Genomic DNA, 22,408 nt, shown 5'->3' with positions numbered 1-22,408 from the left:
CAGAGGACAAAGAAACTGTTGTTCCTCCTATTGACGAAACATTCCTCCTATTGACGCTCTGATAGGGGCATTTGCCAAATACCATAAATGTAAGTGAAAACTGAAACAGTTTTGTGGATGTTCCACATTTTTATATATAAATATAAAACGATGTGTTGTTTAATTGAATAATAGTTGCGAGTCATTGTAGTGTAAAAGGAATAAAGCACACTTTTTATGTGCTGTTCTTGTAAAATAGTGAACTTTGGAGTAGAAAGAGTAACTCGCATTACATCACCCTGTTGTTGTTTAAGTTCATTGTTAACGCAACACGTTCCCGAGTATTTACCGCCTTACACTTGTTAGCTACATTAGCCTCATAGCTCCAGTACAAAAATGCAGAAAATTCATGCTACAGCTAATCGAGTACATTTGTGGTAAAGAGAAGAATTCTGTATGTTCAATATACATGGTTTACATTTGTTTCAACAGTTTCTGAGTTACAATAAATGATATAATGATTTGTTAAGAGCCAGTGCTCGGTTTTCCACTTGTCTGGAAACATAGATTTGTGAGAACGTGTATTCTTGGATGGAAACGAATATATATTGCTATTTAGAAAACCAGATTCAAAACCCACATTCACATTCAGACAATTAAAGGTCTCAGTCTTATTTATCACCATTTCAGTTCAAATTTCTTTTGAAAGAACAAAAAGAATGTCATCGCGTTTTTTTGTGTGGGTTTATTTTTCCTGTCATGAAAATATGAATTTTTTTCTTTGTATTAAATATAAACTACATGTATTAGCTTGATTGTAAACTTGTACCAAAAAAAAACAAAAAACAAACAAAAAAAAAAAGCACTTGTCTTATATTTAATTTGTGTTACGGCTGGTCAGCAGCTGCATCATAGTCCTTCGGAGTATTATCAGAGTTTGGATCAAATCTATGTATAAAGTTATTATTTTTAGTATTTTTTTTCTTTTACGTACTGGAATTCTTTATGTGTCTGAGTTGTAGCTTTAAATAAAGGATCTTTGTCTTAAATCTCAAAATGACTAAATGTATAACATAAAACTGCGACTAGTCGTACATGATAAGTGAGAAAAGCATAAACTTGTGCCTTATTAAAATTAAATGTATCATTGGGCTGGCTGGTTAAAACAAAAGATTATTAAATTGACAAATAGCTTGCAGTTATTACACAATGAGATTTATTTAGTTATAATAATCAAAGGTCTTTATTAAAACATTTATTAATTATAAGAATATATTTCAATAAATCTACTGTAATTTCACAACACACACACACACACACACACACACACACACACACACACACACACACACACACAGAGCTATTTTGATATCTTTAATACTAATAATATTCATTTACATTTGAGCCACTTAACAATATATATAAATAGGGGAACTCTCTATACTATGACTACTTAGACATTAAATACATATGCCCATATATTAAAATAGTAGCTTTTCATGTACAAACAAGTATTATAATAAGATGTTCTTCTTACATTTTGCAGTTTAATTCCATCTTTGATGCGTATCGTAATTGTGATCTTGATCCAGTACACCCCCTCAATTGCATCTTGGTACGACCCGGACCTTTTAAAACCGTTATCCCCAAGATGGCGGCGGTTGGCGTGTTTCCTGGCGGTTATGGCCTATCACGATACGACCCAGGAAAGCGAGCTTCTGGAGCATTTCTCCTGTTTATCCGTTAACGAGGAGGAAAGTTTCACCACAGACGAGCCCCTTGACTCGTGTATAAACCCGGGTTTGTTGTATTTAAGTGACGAGGTGCTTATTGTTATTTTAAGTCACCTGGAGCCGGTGTCTTTACTCAGACTGGGCAGCACCTGCTGCAGGTTGTTCCGGGTTTGTTCCTGTGACTCTCTGTGGACTCGACACTTCCAGGTAAAGGTTTAATTTCTGTAAATATTGCTAATAAATTCATCAAATATTTAGGGGAAGGGCACATTTTTTTAAATTAAACCCGGTATTTTTGGTATAGGCGTTAGTGGGTCCACAATCAGGGATAATTGACAACCAATTAACGCAAATTGGCTCCAATTAGCTGCTATAATTATTTACAAAATTACATAACTTTTTTAGTGTAAACTTAAACTTTAAAACGCTATAATATTCAAAGAAATACACAAACTCGTTTTATAGCTAATTGTTATGGTGTATAAGTGAGAGCTCAATCTCGCAACAGTTTTTGTAAACAAAAATTGAATTGGCTTTATTATACTTTATAAAAAAAATTATTGTTAATAATATTGAATTGAATATTTCTACTCTTTGTTACTGTTATTAGAAAGCAAAATTTCAAAATTGCATTTGCAAAAAAAAAAAAAATTCATTGTGAATCAGTTAATTCAGCTCAAAACAAATTTTTTTTTTTTTCATTTTTTTATTTATGAAGATTGTGCATTTTAGTTCCACAGGTTTTCTTCACCAATGTGAACAGAAAGTTATTTCATTCTTTAATACATTTGCAAACATTTCTAGGATGGTTTTACTTTATTATGGGCTGCATAGTGTAGATTGATGTGAAAAATTTAATTTGATATCAGGCTGCAACATTATTGAAAATATTAAAGGAGGTTTGAATAATTATCGTTATACAGTTGTATATTTGATAAATCGATAGTAAAAATTAGATGCTCACTGTGAGGTAACTGTAACTTAGTCTAGTTGCCTAATAACTTTGGCTTAAAATTTGTTTTCACTCACCAGCCAACTAAAACTTTTGGCAGTTTTCACATTTTTTTTTGTTTGCCTCGTCAAAGTCGCACAACTTTGGCATCCAAACGAGATTATTTCCTGTTCGATGTCTTGAAGTGGATTATTTAGGTTTTTTCCAAACCTTTGTTTAACAGGAACGCCTCCATCAGAAACAGGTCTAGTCCTATTAGTTACTCATATGTACACTAAAAAAAATTTTTTTTTTGCTAGTACAGTGGTACCTTGACCTACGAGTTTAATTTGTTCCGTAGCGGAGCTCGTAGCTCAATTTGCTCGCACATCAAATCAATTTTCCCCGTTGAAAATACTTAAAATGGCATACGTTCCAACCCTCAACACCCCGTTTTTTTTTTTTATTTAATAAGGAAAATACCTAAAAAAATATATATAAATATTGTATAAAAACATAATAGAAAGAGTATGTAAATATATAATAAGGTTTTATACAGTGTACTTGGAGATGAGACGACTGGTGGAGGAGGATGGAAGACTCAGTTTTTTGCTATCACTACTGTACACTACGTATCCCTAAACTTTGAATTTTCTACTTTTTCTTCTTTGCTTATCTTAATTTTCGGCGCAGTCTTCACTTTCTGGTTTCGCTTCGCCATTTGGCAGCGGCGTCTCGAGCTCGTACCTCAATTTTTTATAAAATTATTTTTTCTTTATAAATTTTTTTATGTAATTTTTCTGAAATTTTATGCATTTTTCATGATTTTATTATTTTTTAATAAAGTTAATACTACTTCAAATGATGTTTGGTTTTTATTCAGTATCCATTGTAAAATCCAATCAGTTATCGGCAAGTACCATCCAACGTGGTATTGGTATCGGTAAAATCGGTCCACCACTGTCCAAAAACCTTATAACCACAGTTTGACGTGAGCTTTTTTAACAGCCAGTTCGCCAAATAATTTTTTAATTTTCTGGCCATTCATGACTTCTACTCCCTGAAAAGACAAACCAGATTACCAGTCTCACACAAGCCACTCGTGCCCAGCTTCCCACTTCATTTTCTTTATTTTTGTGCTGCTTTGTTGCTTGTTGGAACTTGGTTTCCCTTAAAGCATTTCTACAGTTCATTCTTAATGTATGCTTATAATTGTCCCCCCCCCCACACACACACTAAAACTCCTTTTGAACCGTGTGCGGTTAGGACTCGTTCGGGGTAGGCCTGCTGAACATCACCACCGCCGGTTACACCGCCAAAACCGCCTTCCGCTTAGTGTTTATGTGGAGGGCGCTTTTCCGAAACGTCCACTGCAACCGGTCCCTTCAGGAGAAGCTGTTTGCCGAAGTGCCATTCCCTCCGCATGCTTACTGGACTCAGTGGCTCGTAATGGAGGAGCGAGTGCCTTTACCTGCCGCTCAGCTCTCGTGTGCTGATCTGGAGAAGCTGTGGGGGACGCCGCGAGACCTGTTCACGGAGAAACTTCAAGGTACTACACTCACCTCTCTTCAGACCCCACACTGTGTAGAAATCGATGATGTGATGGAAACATAGACTCAAATGGCCTGACACGCAGGAGATTTCCACATTACATTTTCTTTACATATTTGAATTATATTTTAAAATCTCTCAGTGTAGAGATGCACAAATAATAAGGCAACACAATTATGCCTCAGGGCTCTCAAATACCTCATTCTGATCTGTCAGGTGTTGATTGATTTTCTGTTAAGCAGCACTGACTAATTTTGGTTTTATTTCATCTCACTTTGCTCCCACACTCGCTCTAATGTTTCTATAGTTTCTGTACTTTTTTACTTTGTTTTAAAAAAATAAATACAAATAAAATTTGGCTTTAAGATGCATGGAAGAAGTCTCTAATATCAGAGCTCTAACAGCCAGAGATAAAGCTGTAAATGTGTTCAGGACCGTTCATACTGCATTTAACATTTTAAATGATAGATGGATGGATGGATGAATACTTTATTTCTTTTTCCCGTTTGCCACAGTGGATCATCCGTCTCCACACTACCCCGTGCTCTACATCTGCCTCTTTCAAACTAACCACCTGCATGTCTTCCTTCACCACATCCATAAACCATCTCCTTGGTCTTCCTCTTTTCCTCATTCCTGGTGTCTCCATCCTCAGCATTTTTCTACCGATATACTCCATGTCCCTCTTCTGCACAAACACAATGCAGCTCCTGACCTTCTCTATACTTCTCCAACATTGGATAAGTATAGCCTGGTTTCCACTACTCTTTCCCATAACTTCATGGTGTGACCGATCGTGAAGAGAACGCTCTCGAGAAACAGTTTAGCGAAGATAATTGAAGTAAAGCGCATCTACAGATGCAGATCTACAGTAGTTTTACAGATGCAAAAATGTTAACACTTAAATTTTTTATCTTTGAAAGTACAAACTGTATGTTACAAACTTAAAAAAAAACACATTTTATTTATATTATAGAGCAACCAGTAGGCGATGAGATACTCAGGATGGAATGGCGGGAGCTGTATAACTTCGCTGTCACTCACCATGGCAGCACGTCCATGCTTTTTCACTACGTACTTAAGCAGCACCAAAGCAGTGGTAAGTCATTTGCGCCCTCTTCATTCCCTTTGCATCAGTTCCTCAGTGTGATTGGTACAGTCATATTAGTTTTATTAAATTGAAATGTGCTTTCAGTTGTTTGGATTACCAGTGGACCTGATTTGCGGCTCACTTGAGAAAATAACATTTGGTTTAATATTGAAAGGTCGGTGCTCCCTGTGACTTTGCGTGCAGCTTTGTGCTGCTGTCTGCCATCTTACGAAACCAATCTCGAATCTTTTTGATACCACCTCATATATATAGTTCCTTTAAATTTGAATTGTATAATGAACGAGCCAATGGTAAAAGTTGAGGGACAAACTCCCTGAGATGGAATAAGGAAGAAACCTTGAGAGGAACCAGATTCAAACAGGAACCCATCCTGGGGGACACCAAATATCCATTCATTACAGTTCCATCATTGTCTTGTATACAGGTGGATAAGAGAAATTATTTATAATTGCATATCTGATGAATCCAGGTGAGGATGGGTTTGCTTTTGTGTTCGGTTCCTCATCCCCATCACCACCTCTGGCTTTCTCATTAGGCCTAAACTTCAGATCTATATCTTCTGTAAAGCTGGCTGTAAAGTTTTGTAAAACATTACAACATCCAAGTGCTCATGCTTTTTCAGGATTCACAAGTCTATTTTTTTTATTGAAGCAGCCAGTATTTTTTAAAGCCCTTTATTCACTCTTCTCTCGTGTGTGCACTGCGGCTCTTCTGCCCTACTGATAAAGCAACAGAAGTCTTTTGAAGCAAAAATACAATCATTTAACTTTTTGCACTGCTGAGTGACAAAGTGCTGTAATGGGCTGCTGAGTGAAAAGAGCCTCCTTTTGTCTTACTACAAGACTGAGTCATGCTCAGTCCTTATTCTCTGTTGTCTTGATTAGTTTGTGCTCTCCTGCTTTTTATTGCCAAGTGATTTCTTTTATTTATTTATTTTTCATTAAACACTACAAATACACCAAACCAAAATATGGACCAGATCCCAACAAATACTGCATAAAAATTATTTGAGCTGTTAACTGTGTTAAGCAAACGAGAATGAAAATGTACAAACATTCGGTCTCCTCTAGACCATTCTGAACTGGCGTCGATGTACCGCCAGTACACCCAGTGCAGGTTCCAGTGGCTCTTTACCTACTGGCTCTTTCGCCAGCCAACTCCATTAAACCGCCAGCTCCGAGCTATTTACCTGCAGTGGAGGAAACACAGCAAGAAGAAGGTTTCCACATGGGGGGAAACGGTGTGTGATGTGAGATACTTGGCCTCACTTCATCCCATCACCAGTGACTACTGGAGGGGCAAACTGGCTCGGGGAGATGAGAACATCGGTGAGTTTAAAATTAAAACCAGTGCAAGTAGAGATCATTGTAGTGTTTTTAATAATTAAGTGTTCTGATGGAAAAGGTGAGAATGCACAATATGTATTAATAAATCAAGTGTGGTTATTTAGGATGTGTGTAGCTTGTGTGGATAAGATGTTGGACTTCTGATCGGAAGGTCATGGGTTAAAATTCTCATTAGTGATCATTCATGGAAGGCTGCAATTTCTTACTAATAAATTTTTCCACCTTTCCATGCAGGTATTCATACAGTCGGAAACTACTTCTCCATGTGCAAGTCACTAGTGGCCTGGATCCTGGGCCGTGACTGGGGCAGACTGAAACGCAGAAAGGTACAAAACACTTTCTAGTGTTGAGGTCTCTCGAAATAATCGGTATTGCCAATTAATTGCCACTGATAGTTTCAGCAATCCACTATCGGCAAAAATCCACACTGCTAGTTTTTCCGGGTTGCATCTGCGCTGGAGCAGCTGAGAATGTCGGCTGTCATACGATAATAGCGGCCTCTAGAGGCGAATCACTGACACCACATGCTATTTAATTTGACGTTCAAGACTTTACACTGGACCTTGTTCATGTTCATTTACTTAAACTAACTAAAGTTTGCAGATCAAATGATCAAAATTGAGTGTCATGGCAAAAGCAGTGAATATATATATATTTTTTGCAAAGGTTTTAACAAACTTCTTTCACGCTTTCATGGGGTGTTTTGTAAAATTAAGGGAAAAAAATGAATTTAATCCATTTTGAAATATGGCTCTAACACAAAATGTGGAAAAAAGTGAAGTGATGTGAAGACCTTCCAGATCCACTGTAAAACCCACACATGACAAATCATGCCAACAGCTCGTTCCCACGTTAGAACAGTACTTGTGCCTGAAGTGCTGAAGCTGCTCACTTCAAACTGCACTCCTGATCAAATATGCAAATTCTCTCTGTATTTAGGGCAAAGTTAAAGCGAGCTTCTAGCGACCACTGCAACCCTTTTTACGTATTCATGTGGTGTGCATCTCCTGCCATTATGTTCAATCAGTTCTTTCGTACTTTAGCCAGTGTCTTTAATTTCACAGGTCACAGCATGAGCAGGCAACAAGAAACTCTCCCCTTTGCCTAATCGCTGGCTAAACTGATAACAGGCGTATCAATATGCGTCCTGTTTAATCGTGCTGCTCCTCCATTTTACTGCCACTTCAATAGAACGAATGAGCTGCAGTTCAAGGAGAAATTACAAGGATGAGTGAAGTTGCTTCTTTGTTTTAGCATCGATGTGACCTTTGCAAAGTGTTTTAGATTAGTTATCTTTCTGGTTTTTATATTTAAGCCAAACTTTTAAAATATATTTTTGACTATTAAGCATAGTATGACTAGAGGTTGACCCAATCAGTTTTGTTGATTGACACAATAGTGAATTGCTGGAAGTATGGGCAAAAATCTAAACTGATTGTGCTACGTGTGTAGTTAAATAGACTTTTTTTTTTATTAAAATTGAGTTATTCGAGGAATCTGTTCAGTCAAATTTGAATACACTTTATGGAGGATATATTTTTTTTTTTTTTTAGCCATGTGTGAGATTTTCCACCTGGCCTTCCATGTCCTATCCCTGGTTCAGGTTTGGATGTGGAAGTCCAAGTCAGAATTTTCAGGGCAATGTCCCTATGCACAATGCCAGCTTCATGAAGATATGCTTTACATTGGTTAAAGTGGAAGATCTCCTGCTATAGAGCTCCAACCCTATTGAATACTTTGGGGATAAATGATGTGAGGAGGCCTGGAGGGCAGATTTCACACCTACATCAGTACCTGACTTTACTAACACCCTTGTGGCTGATGAACCCAAGCACACTCCAAAATCTAGTGAAGCATCTTTCCAGAAGAGTGGAGATTATTATAACAGGAACCTGGGGACTAAATGAGAAATGTCGTGTTCAAAAAGTGCATACAAATGTCAGGTGTCCATACTTTTGTCCATAGTGTTTTCAGCTTGTTTTCTGCACAAAACGTTTTCATCTTGATTACTATCCAAAATCTAAAAGCAATCTTCTCTCTGGCACTCAGAAGAGAGAGAACCCGCTTCCTTCCAACTCTCCAATAATGGCAGTCTCATGGTGGTCATAACTGTCAGTAAATGTATAAAATGTGCAAATATATTGTGGAAATTTAAAACTACTTCCATTACACTTGAGCAAAAGTTGTCAGGGTGAGAAAAGACATGAAGTTTCACCAAAGGCGTCCTTTATCCGATTTTTATATTTATAACTTTCCAATGCTGAGTTTTTAAAAGTCAGGTTACTTGCACTTCCCACTAAAAGTTTTGTAGTTTTCCATAGTATTTGCAAGTAACACAACCACATTCCTCCCTTTGGCAATGCATATTATAAAATAATTATTTTTTTAAATAAATAGCTGTAGGTTTGCTGTTTTTTTTTTTTCATGCATTTGGAGCATGATGCAATTGTTTTTCACACGTACATGAATGCGGTTCAAATCTCCACAAGCACACTCCAAAATCTAGTGGAACATCATCCCAGAAGCTAAATATAAAATAGGTTGTTGGAAAAAAGCCCATACTAGTCCAATGGTCAGGTGTGCTAAGATTTTATATTGGGTCATTAGTAAACCAGAACTTAGACCTATACATATGCATGGACATTTGCATATGTGCATTTGCATAACTACTACTTTTGTGTGGTGAAATATATGGGCAGGTTCACCAGTAACCATGATCAAATACTGCAGTTTTTAACCACACATACTGCAAATGTAATAAAATACGAGGTGGTATCAAAAAGTTTCGGGACCGGCTCTGTTTACAAGATTGTACTTAATTTATCTACATTTACACACAATCACCTTCAAAATAGTCCCAACACAGCGCTCTCCAGGGCTCCTGCCAATTCTGGAATGTGTACCGGAAGTAGTCTTTATTTCAAAACGTATTCAGCATCGTTGCAATTCGTGCTGGACCTCCGGGAATGCCGTCAAAACTGCGAGATCTTCATCTTCAGGAAGAGGGCAAAGTCCGCAGGAGCCAAATCGGGCGAGTAGGGTGGGTGCGGACGTGAGATCACGTTTACACGTGTGAGGAGATCAGTGACTGAGTACATTGTCGTCATCGTGCATCCAGTTTTTTTTGAGCCACAGATTCGGTCGCTTTTGCCAAATTCATGCAGTCAGAAAAGCTCCTGTTGTACACAGGATGATGTCTTTTTGACACAGTGACTAATGAAGGTTGACGCTCCCTGTGACTGTGCGTGCAGCCTTGTGCTGTCATCTGTTGGCGAGTTATAAAACTAGTCTCGAAACTTTGATTTATTATTGAAAGTAATGGGCCTGAGAATAGAAACTGAGGTTTTTCGGAGGACATTCCCACTCTGTCCAGGCTACTAACTAGCGTAGCATTCTCTCTGCATTAGATATATTGCGTATTAATGATCAGTGTAACATGAGAGAATCTGAGCTGCTTGTTGTGTTCGCCTGCAGGTAAAGTGGGACGGTACGCTGCGTAGCAGTGAATGTTATTTTTAGTTACATTTCAATGTTTGATTAATTGGAAATGATTTTTTTTCCCCTCCCCTGTTGTGATCGTCTCCTTATGTTCACTCGCTAACAGAGCTCATTTTTCACTGCCACTTTGTCCTCAACGATTTTCTCGTTGTGACCTGATTGGTTCGTTTTTGAACGCAGCTGCATTTCACCCACCTTGTGCTTCTTTCCCTTAGGATTACACGTTAAATGTGGCGCATTGCAAGTTCAAAAGCAGTTTATCTCGTACCTCTGAGGTGTTTGGGGTGGGGAGATATAAAATACGACTCTGCTTTTTAAAAAGTGCATCATTTCAAAGAATGCTCTGTATTGGATAGATGCATCTCTAATGATTATTTGTGAAGAAACTCTGCTCGGTGGGTTTTTTCTGTGAAAGGAAAAGCCTTATTTTGGGAACATATTGTATTCCTAATTTAGTCATTTATACTGTGAGAAACTACTTGTCCATGTGCAAGTCACTAGTGGCCTCGATCCTGGGGCAGACTGAAACACCACCTGGTCTTATTACAGAGAATAAACTGTAATAACCCTCAGGGCTTGGTGGTTCCATCTTGCCTTACCACGACAGATTAAACCAAGATCTCGTTCTTGCATGTTGGAACAGTAGTTACATTTGCGGCTCTGAACCATTAGTCTTATTTTATTTTTTCACCCTAATGTTTATCTTATTTGACTACAAATTAAAACTTTTCCATCTTGTTGCATAAGATGACTTGCTCAAACTAATTCTAGCTAAATTTAATTTTTTTTTTTTTTTGGGTCCTAATTTTCTGCTGTGTATGTAGTGGGCTTTTTTTTTTTTTGTAGTCTTTGAACACTCAACTGGGCTTATTTTTGGATTTACACCACATTGCCATAGAATTCTTAAATCTGATCGGTCAGATGGTTGTATTTCTGTAACAGCAGCTCTGATGGCGGTAATGATGCTCCAAAATGTTATACGGGTTTGTGTTCATACATTTGTAATACCGCGATTGTTTCCAAAGAGACTTGTAATGTGCTGCATGAACAACTTTGAGGTTTTCTATCGAATGAAATTTGTCACAGAATTTCACTGTGCTGTAATGTAATGTATTTCTTCACATATCTCAGCTTGCTTGGAAGCTGGGGTCAGAGCCATGGTACAGCGCCCCCTGGAGCACAGAGGGTTAAGGAAATTGCTTAAGGGTCATAGAGTGGCAGCTTGGCGATACCGGGGCTTGAACCCCTGACCTTCCGATCTCTAACATCTAGAGAAGGAGTCTTCGGTGTCAATGTTCAAAGTTTTCTGACGTGGCTTCTCAACTTTGCGAGTAAGATGTAGAGGCTGTTAAGGGAACGACTGTTCTGTTCTTGTTTAGCGTTCCGTTTAATTATCCATTACATGAAATGTGACAACGTGGATAAGAAGTCAGTTTGTCTTCAACCCTAAGCTAATTTATAGTATTAATAAGGTAAATTACTTTATTCCCAATTGTTATAACAGCATACCCTTGTGTGTGTTCATTCTTTACACAGTTAATTAGATATGGACAGAAGTTTGTGGATATCTGACTTTCCTGGTTCTTCACCAAACTGTTGGAGCACAATTTATAGGGTGTTTAATTAAACTAGGAGACCCAAACCAGTTCCAGCATTAAACAATGCCCCTGTGCACAAAGCCAGCTTCATGAAGATATGGTTTCCATGGGTGGGAGTGAAAGATCTTGAGTGGCTCTGATCTCAAACACATTTTGGATGAATTGGAATGCTGACTGCACCCAACGTTTCCTCACCTCACCTACATCAATACCTGACTTTACAAATTTACAAACTCAAATCTAGTGGAACATCTTAGAAGAGCTGGAGGTAAATAGGAAATGGGATGTTCAAAAACAAAAAGTCCCTTCCAGTCTTATGGTTGGTGTCAACAAACTTGTGTATTTATACTGTAGGTCTGAGTCCTGGTTCACTATTAAACTGAGGAATGTCAGGAGATTTGAGAAACATGCATGCATTTAATTGAATAGTAACTACTGAAGTGTAAAACTGTTGTGTGATCTATGGGAAGGTTTACGAGGACACTCTGGATGGTGTGTACCTGCTGCTGAAGAGAGAGATGCAGGAGAGGCTGGTGGATCACGAGAGGTTCTGGCAGGTAGCCAAAGTGCAGATGACCAGAGTATGCACTCTGGAGGAGACTGCTGTGAACTACGTCAACTGGAAGATGATCGAAACTCTACCTTATTACAAGTAGGTACAGAGCTTTAATGGGAATGAAGTGAGCTCGGGTACATAAGGAACATCTTGGACATGGGTACGAGAGTTCATCTAGAAATCGTGGGAAAGGTCTAGCTGACGGTGTTCAAAAGAATTAAAACTTTTTTTTTTTTTTTTTTTTTTTTTTTTTAAATAAACCTCAAAATCTTCTTTTCTTAAGGCTGTCAAAATGAACACGAAATTCAAATCAAAACAAATTTATTCACGACATCCTTTCTTTACTTTGCAATATAAAAGCTACATTTCTCTGGACTATTAAAGCTATTCATAAGGGAGGGGAGAAGAACAGAAATGGAAGATTAAAATATTTGCCCGTCACAAAATCAAACATTTCACAACATTTCCTGGCTGCTTGAAGAAACGATTCTGCATTTAAACATGGCTGCTGCTTCAGTTTAAAGCTTGTGGTGCTTGGTGTTTTTCTGCCCCAGTGCCCTTTTTTCCTTTCAGGCAGGGCTTTGAAGCTTGTCGAGCTCTCGGTGGGAGAACCTGGGCTGCGGCTGGCAGCTTCAAACACACGGCCTGCAGTCAGTCACAGGGCGAGATTCACAGCGAGTCGGCACTCTTCTCTTTTTCTTTGGTTTGTGAGGAGAATAAAACTCCTCCTCTCTAAAGCCAGACCAAGCTGTTTTTCTTCAAAGTGTACTGAGGAGCCTTGGATTCTAAATATTTAGTGCAGATTATTATAAAGTCTTTCCGTAATGAAAGGGAAAGTTTATAGGACTGTGGTGAGACCTGAGATGTTGTATGGATTAGAGACAGTGGCATTGAGTAAAAGACAGGAGGTGGAGCTGGAGGTAGCAGAGCTGAAGATGTTGTGTTCGTTGGGTGTGACGACGATGGACAGAATTAGAAATTAGTTTATTAGAGGGACAGTGCATGTAGGATGTTTTGGGGACAAGGTGAGGGAGGTGAGATTGAGATGGTTTGGACATGTGCAGAGGAGGGACATGGGGTATATTAGTAGGAGAATGCTGAGGATGGAGACACCAGGAAGGAGGAAAAGAGGAAGACCAAGGAGGAGGTTTATGGATGTGGTGAGGGAAGACATGCAGGTAGTTGGTGTGAAAGAGGCAGATGTAGAGAACGTATATATAGGGGTATGGAGACGGATGATCTGCTGTGGCGCCCCCTAATGGGAGCAGCCGAAAGATTATGAAGTCTTTGTCTGGAAATTGCATAATTTTGCTTTTAAAAATCACAAGTATAGCAGCTTAAATATTTTGTTTTTTGGATACATTGTGTCCATGGACAAAATTCTTGGCTCTGTATGGCACTGAATAGAATTAGGATACGTTACATAGTTGGAATGGACCCTCATATTAAAGCCTAGTGTACACTTAAAGACCAGTGTTCAGTCTGTAGATACAAACTTAATGCTGTTGCATTGTGCAGGTACACAGCAATAAAATACCGAGTTTAGCATCTACCAGGAGCGATAATATTCAGTGTACGAGTATAGACTCTTAGTGTAGAAATGTGCATAAGCTGTATTTACAGTACATGTGTTTTATTGGACTGTCTTGCTTTTAATGTCTGTAGAAAAGGAAAAGCCTTAACCTTTCTATCATATGGAAATATCTTAAATACAAATGTTTTATTGAATATAACTATTGTGTAGTTTTTTGCCATAAAAATGGCCTCGGATGCTGATTGGGCATTAAATCTTTTCTACTACCTACTAATTTTGCACTTTAAATGTTCACTGTTTGTGCTTGAAGAAATTTGATATGGTTTACCAAAGAGTTTAGAGTCCTGTGTGTATGTTTAACAGCCCAGGAGCCAGGATTTCTGCTGGTGGTTTTGTGGTCGAATTCGGCCTCTTGTGCTTATAGTCTCCGAGAGCAACCTGCTCACTGATCTTACAGAGAATTCTTCAACATGCTGCAAATTATTTTTTTTTCTCCCCTTTTTAATGAACCCAGAAAAAAAAATTGACATCTCAAAGACATCTGCTTTTTGTTTGTCATCTCCTTTCTGGTCTGCTGAAGAACATTCAATGCTTGCATTGTAATTTTTTTTTTTTTTTTTTTTCTTCCCCTCCTTTCTTTCTTCTCTTCCACAAGCCCATATTGCACATTGTCAACCAAAAAGTAGGTTTAGGCTGGAAATGATCTTGAGATTTTTTTTTTTGGACAGCATTAGAAATGAGTTTATTAGAGGGACAGTGCATGTAGGACGTTTTGGAGACGAGCTGAGGGATGTGAGATTGAGATGGTTTGGACATGGGGTATATCAGTAGGAGAATGCTGAGGATGGAGCCACCAGGAAGGAGGAAAAGAGGAAGTCCAAGGAGGAGGTTTATGGATGTGGTGAAGGAAGACATGCAGGTAGTTGGTTTGAAAGAGGCAGATGGAAGAAGCCGAAAAAAGGCTGGAAAATATAAGCTTATCCTCAAAGTCCTAAAGTGAGCAAAATGGTTCTTATTTTTGCCAGATTTTGTGCAGAACATTGACGTGAAAATGAAGGTGAATAAGTGTCACTCTGTTTTGCTCAGGCTGTACTTGGTATCTGGGAATGGCGTGTACCTGCAGCACGTTCAGGGATTCCTACGCAGGAAGAGGATGCTTCATGACTGGATCTACCTGGAGGACAACACCTGGCTCCGAGAGCTGCTCCCTGACGAGCTCTTCACACTGCTGGAGTTCAACACCAAGCTCACTCAGGGTAAGTTCCTGGAGCTCTGTAGATCAGCTCATGAGAAACCTTAAACACCACAAAGCTGTTCAGATGTACAGAAACTGCAACATGAGGTAGAAAGTTGTAATTTGTGCAGCACTAAGAGGCTCCACTGTGTGTGGTGTTCGATCTGAGACTGGGATTGAAGTGTCTGGGGGCGAAAAAAAATAAATGCAGCAGTAAATATGACCTCATTTGCCCCGGCTTGTGTACGAGCCATTAATCATCGGCGAGTCGGTGACGAGACGTCGGTGAAGTTTTAATTGGGATTTATGACGCTCCGACGCGCACGTCTCCGACCCTCAGCCGCGCCGGTCAGTTTCACACGTCTGTACTCCCACGTGTGATTCGTCTCCTGTTTATTCCTGGATTCCGTGCTGCATGTAATGAAGTCTCTTTCCTGAAATTCATGATTGATTTCAAAATATATACTAGAGGTAGAAAAGTATTGACACCCATCGTCTGAGGAGATCCAAACCTGTTCCAGCATGACGATGCCCCATGCATAAAGCCAGCTCCATGAAGATAGGCTTTACCAGAATTGGAGTGGAAGATCTCCTGCTATAGACCCTAATGAACACCTTTGGGATGAATGTGAACGCTGACTGCACCTCAGGCCTCCTCACCACCTCACCTACATCAGTACTAACAGCCTTGTGGTGGATTGAATCTCCACAAAATCTACCGGAACATCTTGAGGAGTGAAGGGGTTATTATAATTATACTGTAGCGAAGGGAAAATCTTTAATGCCAAAGCATCCAAAGACCTTCTGCACAATTGTGTACCTCTAGCTTTGTGGAACCAGTTTGCTGAAGAACCACATATGGCTGGGAAAATCAGGCAGGTGGGTTTGGAGGTTTCTTGAAGGTTTGTAGTTTTTCTGGATCGTCTTATCTTCTGGTGCCTGGAGAACAGAATGACTCCAAACTGCATTTATCCAAGATGGCAGCCTTATGGCATGACTGTGTGGGATTCTTGTTTGTGAACAGGAAGTTTGCACGGTGCCTCTGCGAGCGCTCAGCTCAGTCGGCTCATCTGGCTGTACCTGCACTCAGGTGACCAGCTCTACATGGACGGAGTGAAACAGACGGTGCTGCAGTACGTTCACGCACGACTGGCCATCAGCGCCAGCGTCCTCTCAGCAGACCCCTGGCAGCCCGTCCTCAGACCCGTCTCTCCATGAACCCGGTCCTGGACTTCAGGTGGCTTTATATTTTACATGGTTTTTTTTAAGGGGACCACATGTCCATTTTTTTTTTTAATACTTTTTAAAAAATCTTGATATTTATTCTTTTGTATGAAAGACTCTGAAATCATGGACATTTTATGGACTGTAGAATTTTAATCACTGATGGATCTGGCTGGAGCCACTTCATATGTACATTTTTAGTCATTTGGGAAGTTTGGGTTTGTTCCTTGGATGTATTTAAATAGCATACAATCATTAACACATTTTTGGTTTTGCTCTTTTTATTTTTATCATGGCAATTCTTTCCCCTTTTGTGTAAAATTTTTTTTCTCAAGTGCAACATTATGGATTACATACTTATTCACAAACCCTATTTTTTTAAGTCCTTGATTAACCACCAGGGTTTGTGGTTTTGTCTTTTTGTTTGTAATCCTGTGACTATTAAAGTCCCTTTCAACTCCAAACTCACTCACTTTGACTCCCCCCCCCCCCCCTTTAAATCAGCTGTTTTAGTGCCATGTTTTTTTATAAAGAAAAAATTAGGTTTACAAGAAAAGTGGCAATGGGTTAATTACTGGCCTTAGAGGGCGCTATTGCTCAAATACAACTTAAAATTGATGACCCAATGGCCACTGAACAGTCTGAAGAAACAGATTTTCTAATTGAACTGTACAGAAACTGATGTAACCATCAATATGGGACAAACTGCCTCTTTTGTGCAGCCTGAAATGCTGAACTTTTACACCTGATTTTGCGACTCTCTCATATACTTAGATTTTATTTATTTCGTAAAGCTAAATGTCGTCCCTCCCCTTTAAAACAGTGCAACACAAGACTATGAATAGAAAAATATTTTATTTATTCTCTATACAAATGAAAAGCGAACATTTTTTTTTTGTCCCTTTTTGCATTTTAGATGAAAAAATACAAGTCAATACTTTGTGTAAATGTACATAAATAGAGCTTTGGCGTATGGAAAGTCTAAAAACAAAACAAAGCTTTAGTGATCAGAGTGTGTGGACGTGTTGAAGCCAACCAGGGCCTCCAGCACACGGTGTGATCACAATCGGCCATGACAACCGCACACTTCTATTCACGCACGCGATCGTCAGGTTCCTTGTCACGTAACCTGAGTAGAAATCTGCATTGTTTTGTGCCTATGGCTTCTCTCATCATGACTGACACACACACACACACAATGTGATATATGTCTGAACTCTGCTGCATAGATTTCGAAAGGCACAGGAAAGCAGAAAAGTCTATGCTGGTAAATAGAAGGTTGCATAGCTTTTCTTTTCTTTTTTTTATATATTTTCCAACCAGCTTCAGTGACCTTCTGTTCCTGCACAGACTCCATTAGGAACACACACAAGAACATGCAAACAAAACAGTGCTTATATTGCTAGCTAGACACAACAGCAGAATAAATCTTAGAAATAAATATTCACAAACATTCATTAGCCAATAAATGTGTTTGGGTTGCCATGACCGAGCATCGTTTCATCTTTAAAAAAAAAATCCTATACAGGGTCGAGAGTATATGCGCAAAAAGACTAGACGTTTCTCATGAACTTGAGATCCCTTCTTGAAAGCAAAGCGGCTCAGCCTTAAGGGTGGAGTCTCAACACTGCTTTATATACCTGAGAACTTTTTTTTTTTTTTGCATTATGCGTAAATTGTAACAACGCTGCAAAAGTATATAAAATCTCGTGTCTTTTTTTTCCTCCACTACGAGACTTTGAATAATGATGGTTTAGTACTGTAGGAATCTACTGCAAAAAAATACAAATAATTACCTGAATTCCAGCACAGTTCATCTACCAGGACTGACTTGTTCTGTAATGTTTTGTTTGTTTACGCTTTTTGAGCCTTAATAAAAATAAAAAAAAAACTTAACCAACACGCACTTTTCCGATATGGAAGAAGAAACACTGACTTGATTTACTTGTACAAGGTGGGAAATGGAAGACCACACGTGTGTGTTTGTGAGCGCAGTCTGCTTCAGTGTCGGCCGGCGACCAGCAGCACTCGATGGAGATGAAAGTCTTTGGGTGAGACTGAGGATCTGTCACGGTTTGGGCTTTGGAGACGGTCACAAGGCACTTGATCTCGTGGCGGAAGCCACTTCACACACTTTTCCGCCACTGAGTGTTTGCATTGCTGTGATTTCATCACTGCCTCTCGCTTGCTTCCTGTATTTTCTGGATTAGGAGATTTTTGCGCTTTAAGCTGCATCAGTGTTCTACGCTTATTTAAACGCAGCTGGGGTGAAGTCATGATGCTGTTGTCATGGTTACCATAGCTACGTCTGTGGGTTTACGTCACAGTCGTGTTGTGGCTGCCGAAATACTGTCACTAAACGACGCCTCTGTAAGACCCAATAAATACACATTTTAAAAAAAGAACGACATGAAGATGAACACACGGCTCCAGAGGACGGTGTAAACTCGATTCACAGCTTGGGCCGACATTCAGGAGTCAGACTGATTTTTATTGTTCCCTTTTGCTGACTAGAGTGAGGCATTGTAGGGGCACGGCCTGTAGGGGGCGCTCACTGCGTCACACAGTTCTCCCCCATGTCCTGCGCGTAGCGGTCGGAGACGATGGTGCGCAGCTCGTCGATGTCCTTCCTCAGCTCACGCGCCTCCAGGAGCTTGGCTCGCAGTCCCTCCTCCGCCCGAGGCTTCTCGCTCTCCTCGGATGAGCAGCTCATCGCTGGAACCGAGAAAAGATGGTCAAAACATGCACCTGGAGCAGGTACAGCAGGGGTTTGTTTCTATACCTTTTAGATGTGTAACTGATTAGCGAGCTGATCTCCATCACCACTAACCGCTTCATCCTGCTCAGGGATGTGTATTAAGATATCTTTGTAATAAAATTGAGTTCTGGAGGTCATTATACAGCACGAGAGCGGCCTCTAGAGGCGAATCACTGAAGCCACCTGTTTTTTTAATTTTTTTTTTATTTGTGATAAACATTTCTATTTGCAAAACTACAACTTTATGTAAAGTACATGCATAAGGTGTTTAATCACTTTTCTTTGTACATGATTTACTGTAGTTTCCAAGCTTGCTGTTATTTTTCCAATTTCAAACATCAACAGCTTATCAATGCTGCGTAGTGACCAGGGTACGAGTAGGATCATCCACTCACATTTGATGCCTAAGAGCAGTGCCAGGTTGGGTTCTTTGCCTTGTGCTCTCTGTGTGAGAATGCTACATAAAGCCTTCAGGTCCAGCAGACACTGAGACATTTCCTTCAGCAGAGAGCTGGCTTCCTGAGCCGTGGTGCCATTATCCACGTGCTGATGCTGCTTCTGCAAAAAAAAAAAAAAAGAGCACGTTAATTTTGCGGAAATGATTGAGCGCATGGTAAAGGAATCGTAGGAGAAATACAAGTATAGAGGGTGTGTTTAGTAATCAGTTTATGAATTCACATTCACACGTCTAAACACTCGGCCTGGTGAGGGGAGTCAAACTGTTCAAAGACAAAATGTGATCGACGTCAACGTCCATGTCCACTGTTTCTTTCTGACCAATGAATGCATTGGCTGCTCCCATTACATCTTCAGCTCTGCTACTTCCAGCTCCACCTCCTGTCTTTTACTCAATGCCACGGTCTCCAATCCATACAACATTGCAGGTCTCACCACAGTCCTATAAACCCCTCAGACTAAAAGCACAAAGATAATTGGAGCAGGGTTCATCTGTACCTGATGGCTGCTCTTCGACAGTGTCTCCAGGTCCTCCTCTCTCTCTACGAGCTGCTTATGGAGTTCCTGTGTGATGGCCTTCTCCTTCTGCAGCTTCTTCTCCAGTGCCTATTGGGGGGGGAGGAGAGAGCAAAAGCGGACAGTCATTTCAAAACGCTAAAGAATCATCTCTACGCCTGCAGCACTTCCTCACACTGATTACTGCTGGTCTTCAGGCGGCTCTATTGCAGAAGTTTTCCTAGAGGCTGCTGTTGCTTTGATGAAATGCAATTTAGATATATAATAAGTCAATGTGCAGCTGTACAGATTTACTGTCCTCTGAAAATAACATATAGGCAACAAAAGTAAGTACCACTGAATCAATTGGACCACTGGCTGCTCAACAGGCACCTCATGGTAAAGACTCTCTGAGGATCTGAGAATTGTTCCTCTCCATAAAGATGATGAGGCTATACTGAAACTTACAGTACAGTGGTCAGGCTCACACAGAGAATTTTAGAGATACGGGGAAACATGGATTCCAACATGTACATTCCGAAGCAGAACTTTGTGCCCTCGCTTCAGAAACTGGGCAGGTTTCCTACATAAAGACCCCAAGATGCTAAATGCCTTGCTGAGGAAGGTGAAGGACTGGCCAAGTATGGCTCCAGACTTGAACCCTGTGGGGCCTCCTCAAGCCGAAGGTGGAGAAGTTCCATGTGTCTAACATCCAGCAGCTCCGTATTACAGTGTCTCGATACGCCTGCTGTTCCAATCGTTTCCATACTGATTTTTATAAGAAAATTCTGGTTGTGTGTGTGTACAATTTCAGCATTTGCATACTAACTCAATAATGCAACCCTATACACTATTCTACACTTACACACACACCTTCTCTTTCCATCTCTCCTCTCTGTACCTGTGCAGTGCGTGAGGCGAGACACAGTGTTCCAGCTGCTTACCGTGAGCTCCACAGTGAGTCTGTCGATCTGCTGCTTCTGGCTGTCGATCAGCTGCAAAACAGAGCACATCATCAGACCGAGCAATAACCTCCAACTCGGGTCGAAAACAAAGAATTAAAATAAAACTGATTGAATCAAAACAATTACAATACTGAAGGCATTAAAGAAGATTTAAATTTCGCCTCTTTTATATAATGTGCGCTGCTGTGATAAAATTAGTGTAGTTAATATGCACTCGCGTATTGAAAGCCGTTTTTATATATATATATATATATATATATATATATATATAGGGACGGTTGTGTGTGTATATACGATCGATATTTGCGTATAATGTTGAGTGAGATTCGGTACCGTGCTGTTGTGAGATTGCTGTTCCAGGAGATGCGAGTTCTCCTTCTCCAGCTGCTTCAGGTCCAGCATGGGCAACCGCACTCCATCCTCCAGACACATCTCCACCTTCTCCTGCAAACTGTGGAGGAACGTGAGAGAGACTGGTAACATCTGACCCGTCTAATGCAACAAATCGAGGAATATATATCGACGCCACATGGAGGGACAGTTCTGGACTTTATTCTCGGCAGGCACGTGCAGATACGCTTATGGTACATGCTTTCATTTTAGGGATTTTTTTTTCCCCACAAGTTCCTCTGCCATCGCATTCTTGGGGTTAATAAGAAGCACACAGTAACTCCAGGTCTAGATTCAATCTACCACCACCCTAAGAAAAGCCACCTCAGCACATTTATATTATATTTATGAATAAAATGTAGTCGATTTGATGACAAACTCGCAAATTGTCTTTCTATTAAAGCGTAGTGCGAACAAACGACTCATGAAATGCTTCGTTTAAGTGAATCTAACACATGCAATGCAATCAGCCTGATCTCACACGCTTTCTTTACACACACACACACACACACCTGTGCACAGCAGCCATCAGCTCTTTCTCCCTCTTGGCTTGTCTCTCGATAAGGGCGTCTTTCTCCTGCAGGCGACCTCGGCTCTCCTCTAAGTTCCTCTCCAGCTGTGCCACTGTGTCCTGCAGCGTCCGCTCCTTCGACTGGACCTGTTCCAACTGACGCACACAGACACACCACGTAAAGGTGAGGGCTTGTCAGCGAGGGTCTATGCTTGTGTTTGGTGTGAGCATGAAATAGAGGATTGAGGGCATCAGGGTTATTGTATCTGTGCTCATGAGTCAGGATTTTTTTATACAGGGGCATTTCTGGTAGCAGATCCCTCATGTCATGTCGTCTCGGTTACTTCAGCTAGCGAGTTACATATCGGGAATTTCCCTCAGGTGTTAACAGCATGCGGGAAAAAAAAAAAGGAGGTAATAAAGGAAGGGTTTGGGGAAATGCACATTAGATTTATTCTACAGTTACATTTTTGAAAAATCATGTGACCTACTAAAACAACAATAATCTAAAACCATGTACACAGGGATAAAATGCATA

General features: G+C 40.0%; 2 protein-coding genes across 5 annotated transcripts in view; one reads left to right on the top strand and one right to left on the bottom strand.

The window, feature by feature from the left end:
- The first annotated feature begins 1,628 nt into the window (after window positions 1–1,628).
- LOC310737819 (uncharacterized protein) lies at window positions 1,629–16,759 on the top strand. 2 transcript variants are annotated; one of them, XM_083562517.1, is made up of 8 exons: window positions 1,629–1,919; window positions 3,910–4,192; window positions 5,171–5,293; window positions 6,376–6,633; window positions 6,886–6,977; window positions 12,218–12,399; window positions 14,924–15,093; window positions 16,096–16,759. In XM_083562517.1, the coding sequence occupies exons 1-8, from the start codon at window positions 1,662–1,664 to the stop codon at window positions 16,287–16,289; spliced, it is 1,560 nt and encodes a 519-aa protein (XP_083418643.1). In that variant the 5' UTR covers window positions 1,629–1,661; the 3' UTR covers window positions 16,290–16,759. The 2 variants fall into 2 exon arrangements, with proteins under 2 accessions (XP_083418643.1, XP_083418644.1); XM_083562518.1 differs by lacking the exon at window positions 16,096–16,759 and adding an exon at window positions 15,543–15,705.
- Window positions 16,760–17,583: 824 nt separating this feature from the next.
- cep85l (centrosomal protein 85L) overlaps window positions 17,584–22,408 on the bottom strand; it is a 48,519-nt gene continuing 43,694 nt past the window's right edge. For all 3 annotated transcript variants that reach the window (XM_083562501.1, XM_083562499.1, XM_083562500.1), the window contains exons 8-13: window positions 21,872–22,026; window positions 21,303–21,420; window positions 20,949–20,999; window positions 20,008–20,115; window positions 19,449–19,611; window positions 17,584–19,010 (exon numbers count right to left, since the gene is read on the bottom strand). In XM_083562501.1, coding sequence (XP_083418627.1) covers window positions 18,847–19,010; window positions 19,449–19,611; window positions 20,008–20,115; window positions 20,949–20,999; window positions 21,303–21,420; window positions 21,872–22,026 — 759 coding nt within the window. In that variant the 3' untranslated portion in view covers window positions 17,584–18,846. The remainder of the gene's footprint in view (window positions 19,011–19,448; window positions 19,612–20,007; window positions 20,116–20,948; window positions 21,000–21,302; window positions 21,421–21,871; window positions 22,027–22,408) is intronic.

The sequence above is a fragment of the Silurus aristotelis genome (genome assembly GCF_946808225.1).
Source record: "Silurus aristotelis genome assembly, chromosome: 15".
In the NCBI taxonomy this organism is placed as follows: Eukaryota; Metazoa; Chordata; class Actinopteri; order Siluriformes; family Siluridae; genus Silurus; species Silurus aristotelis.
This window is presented reverse-complemented; position numbering and strand designations above follow the sequence as displayed.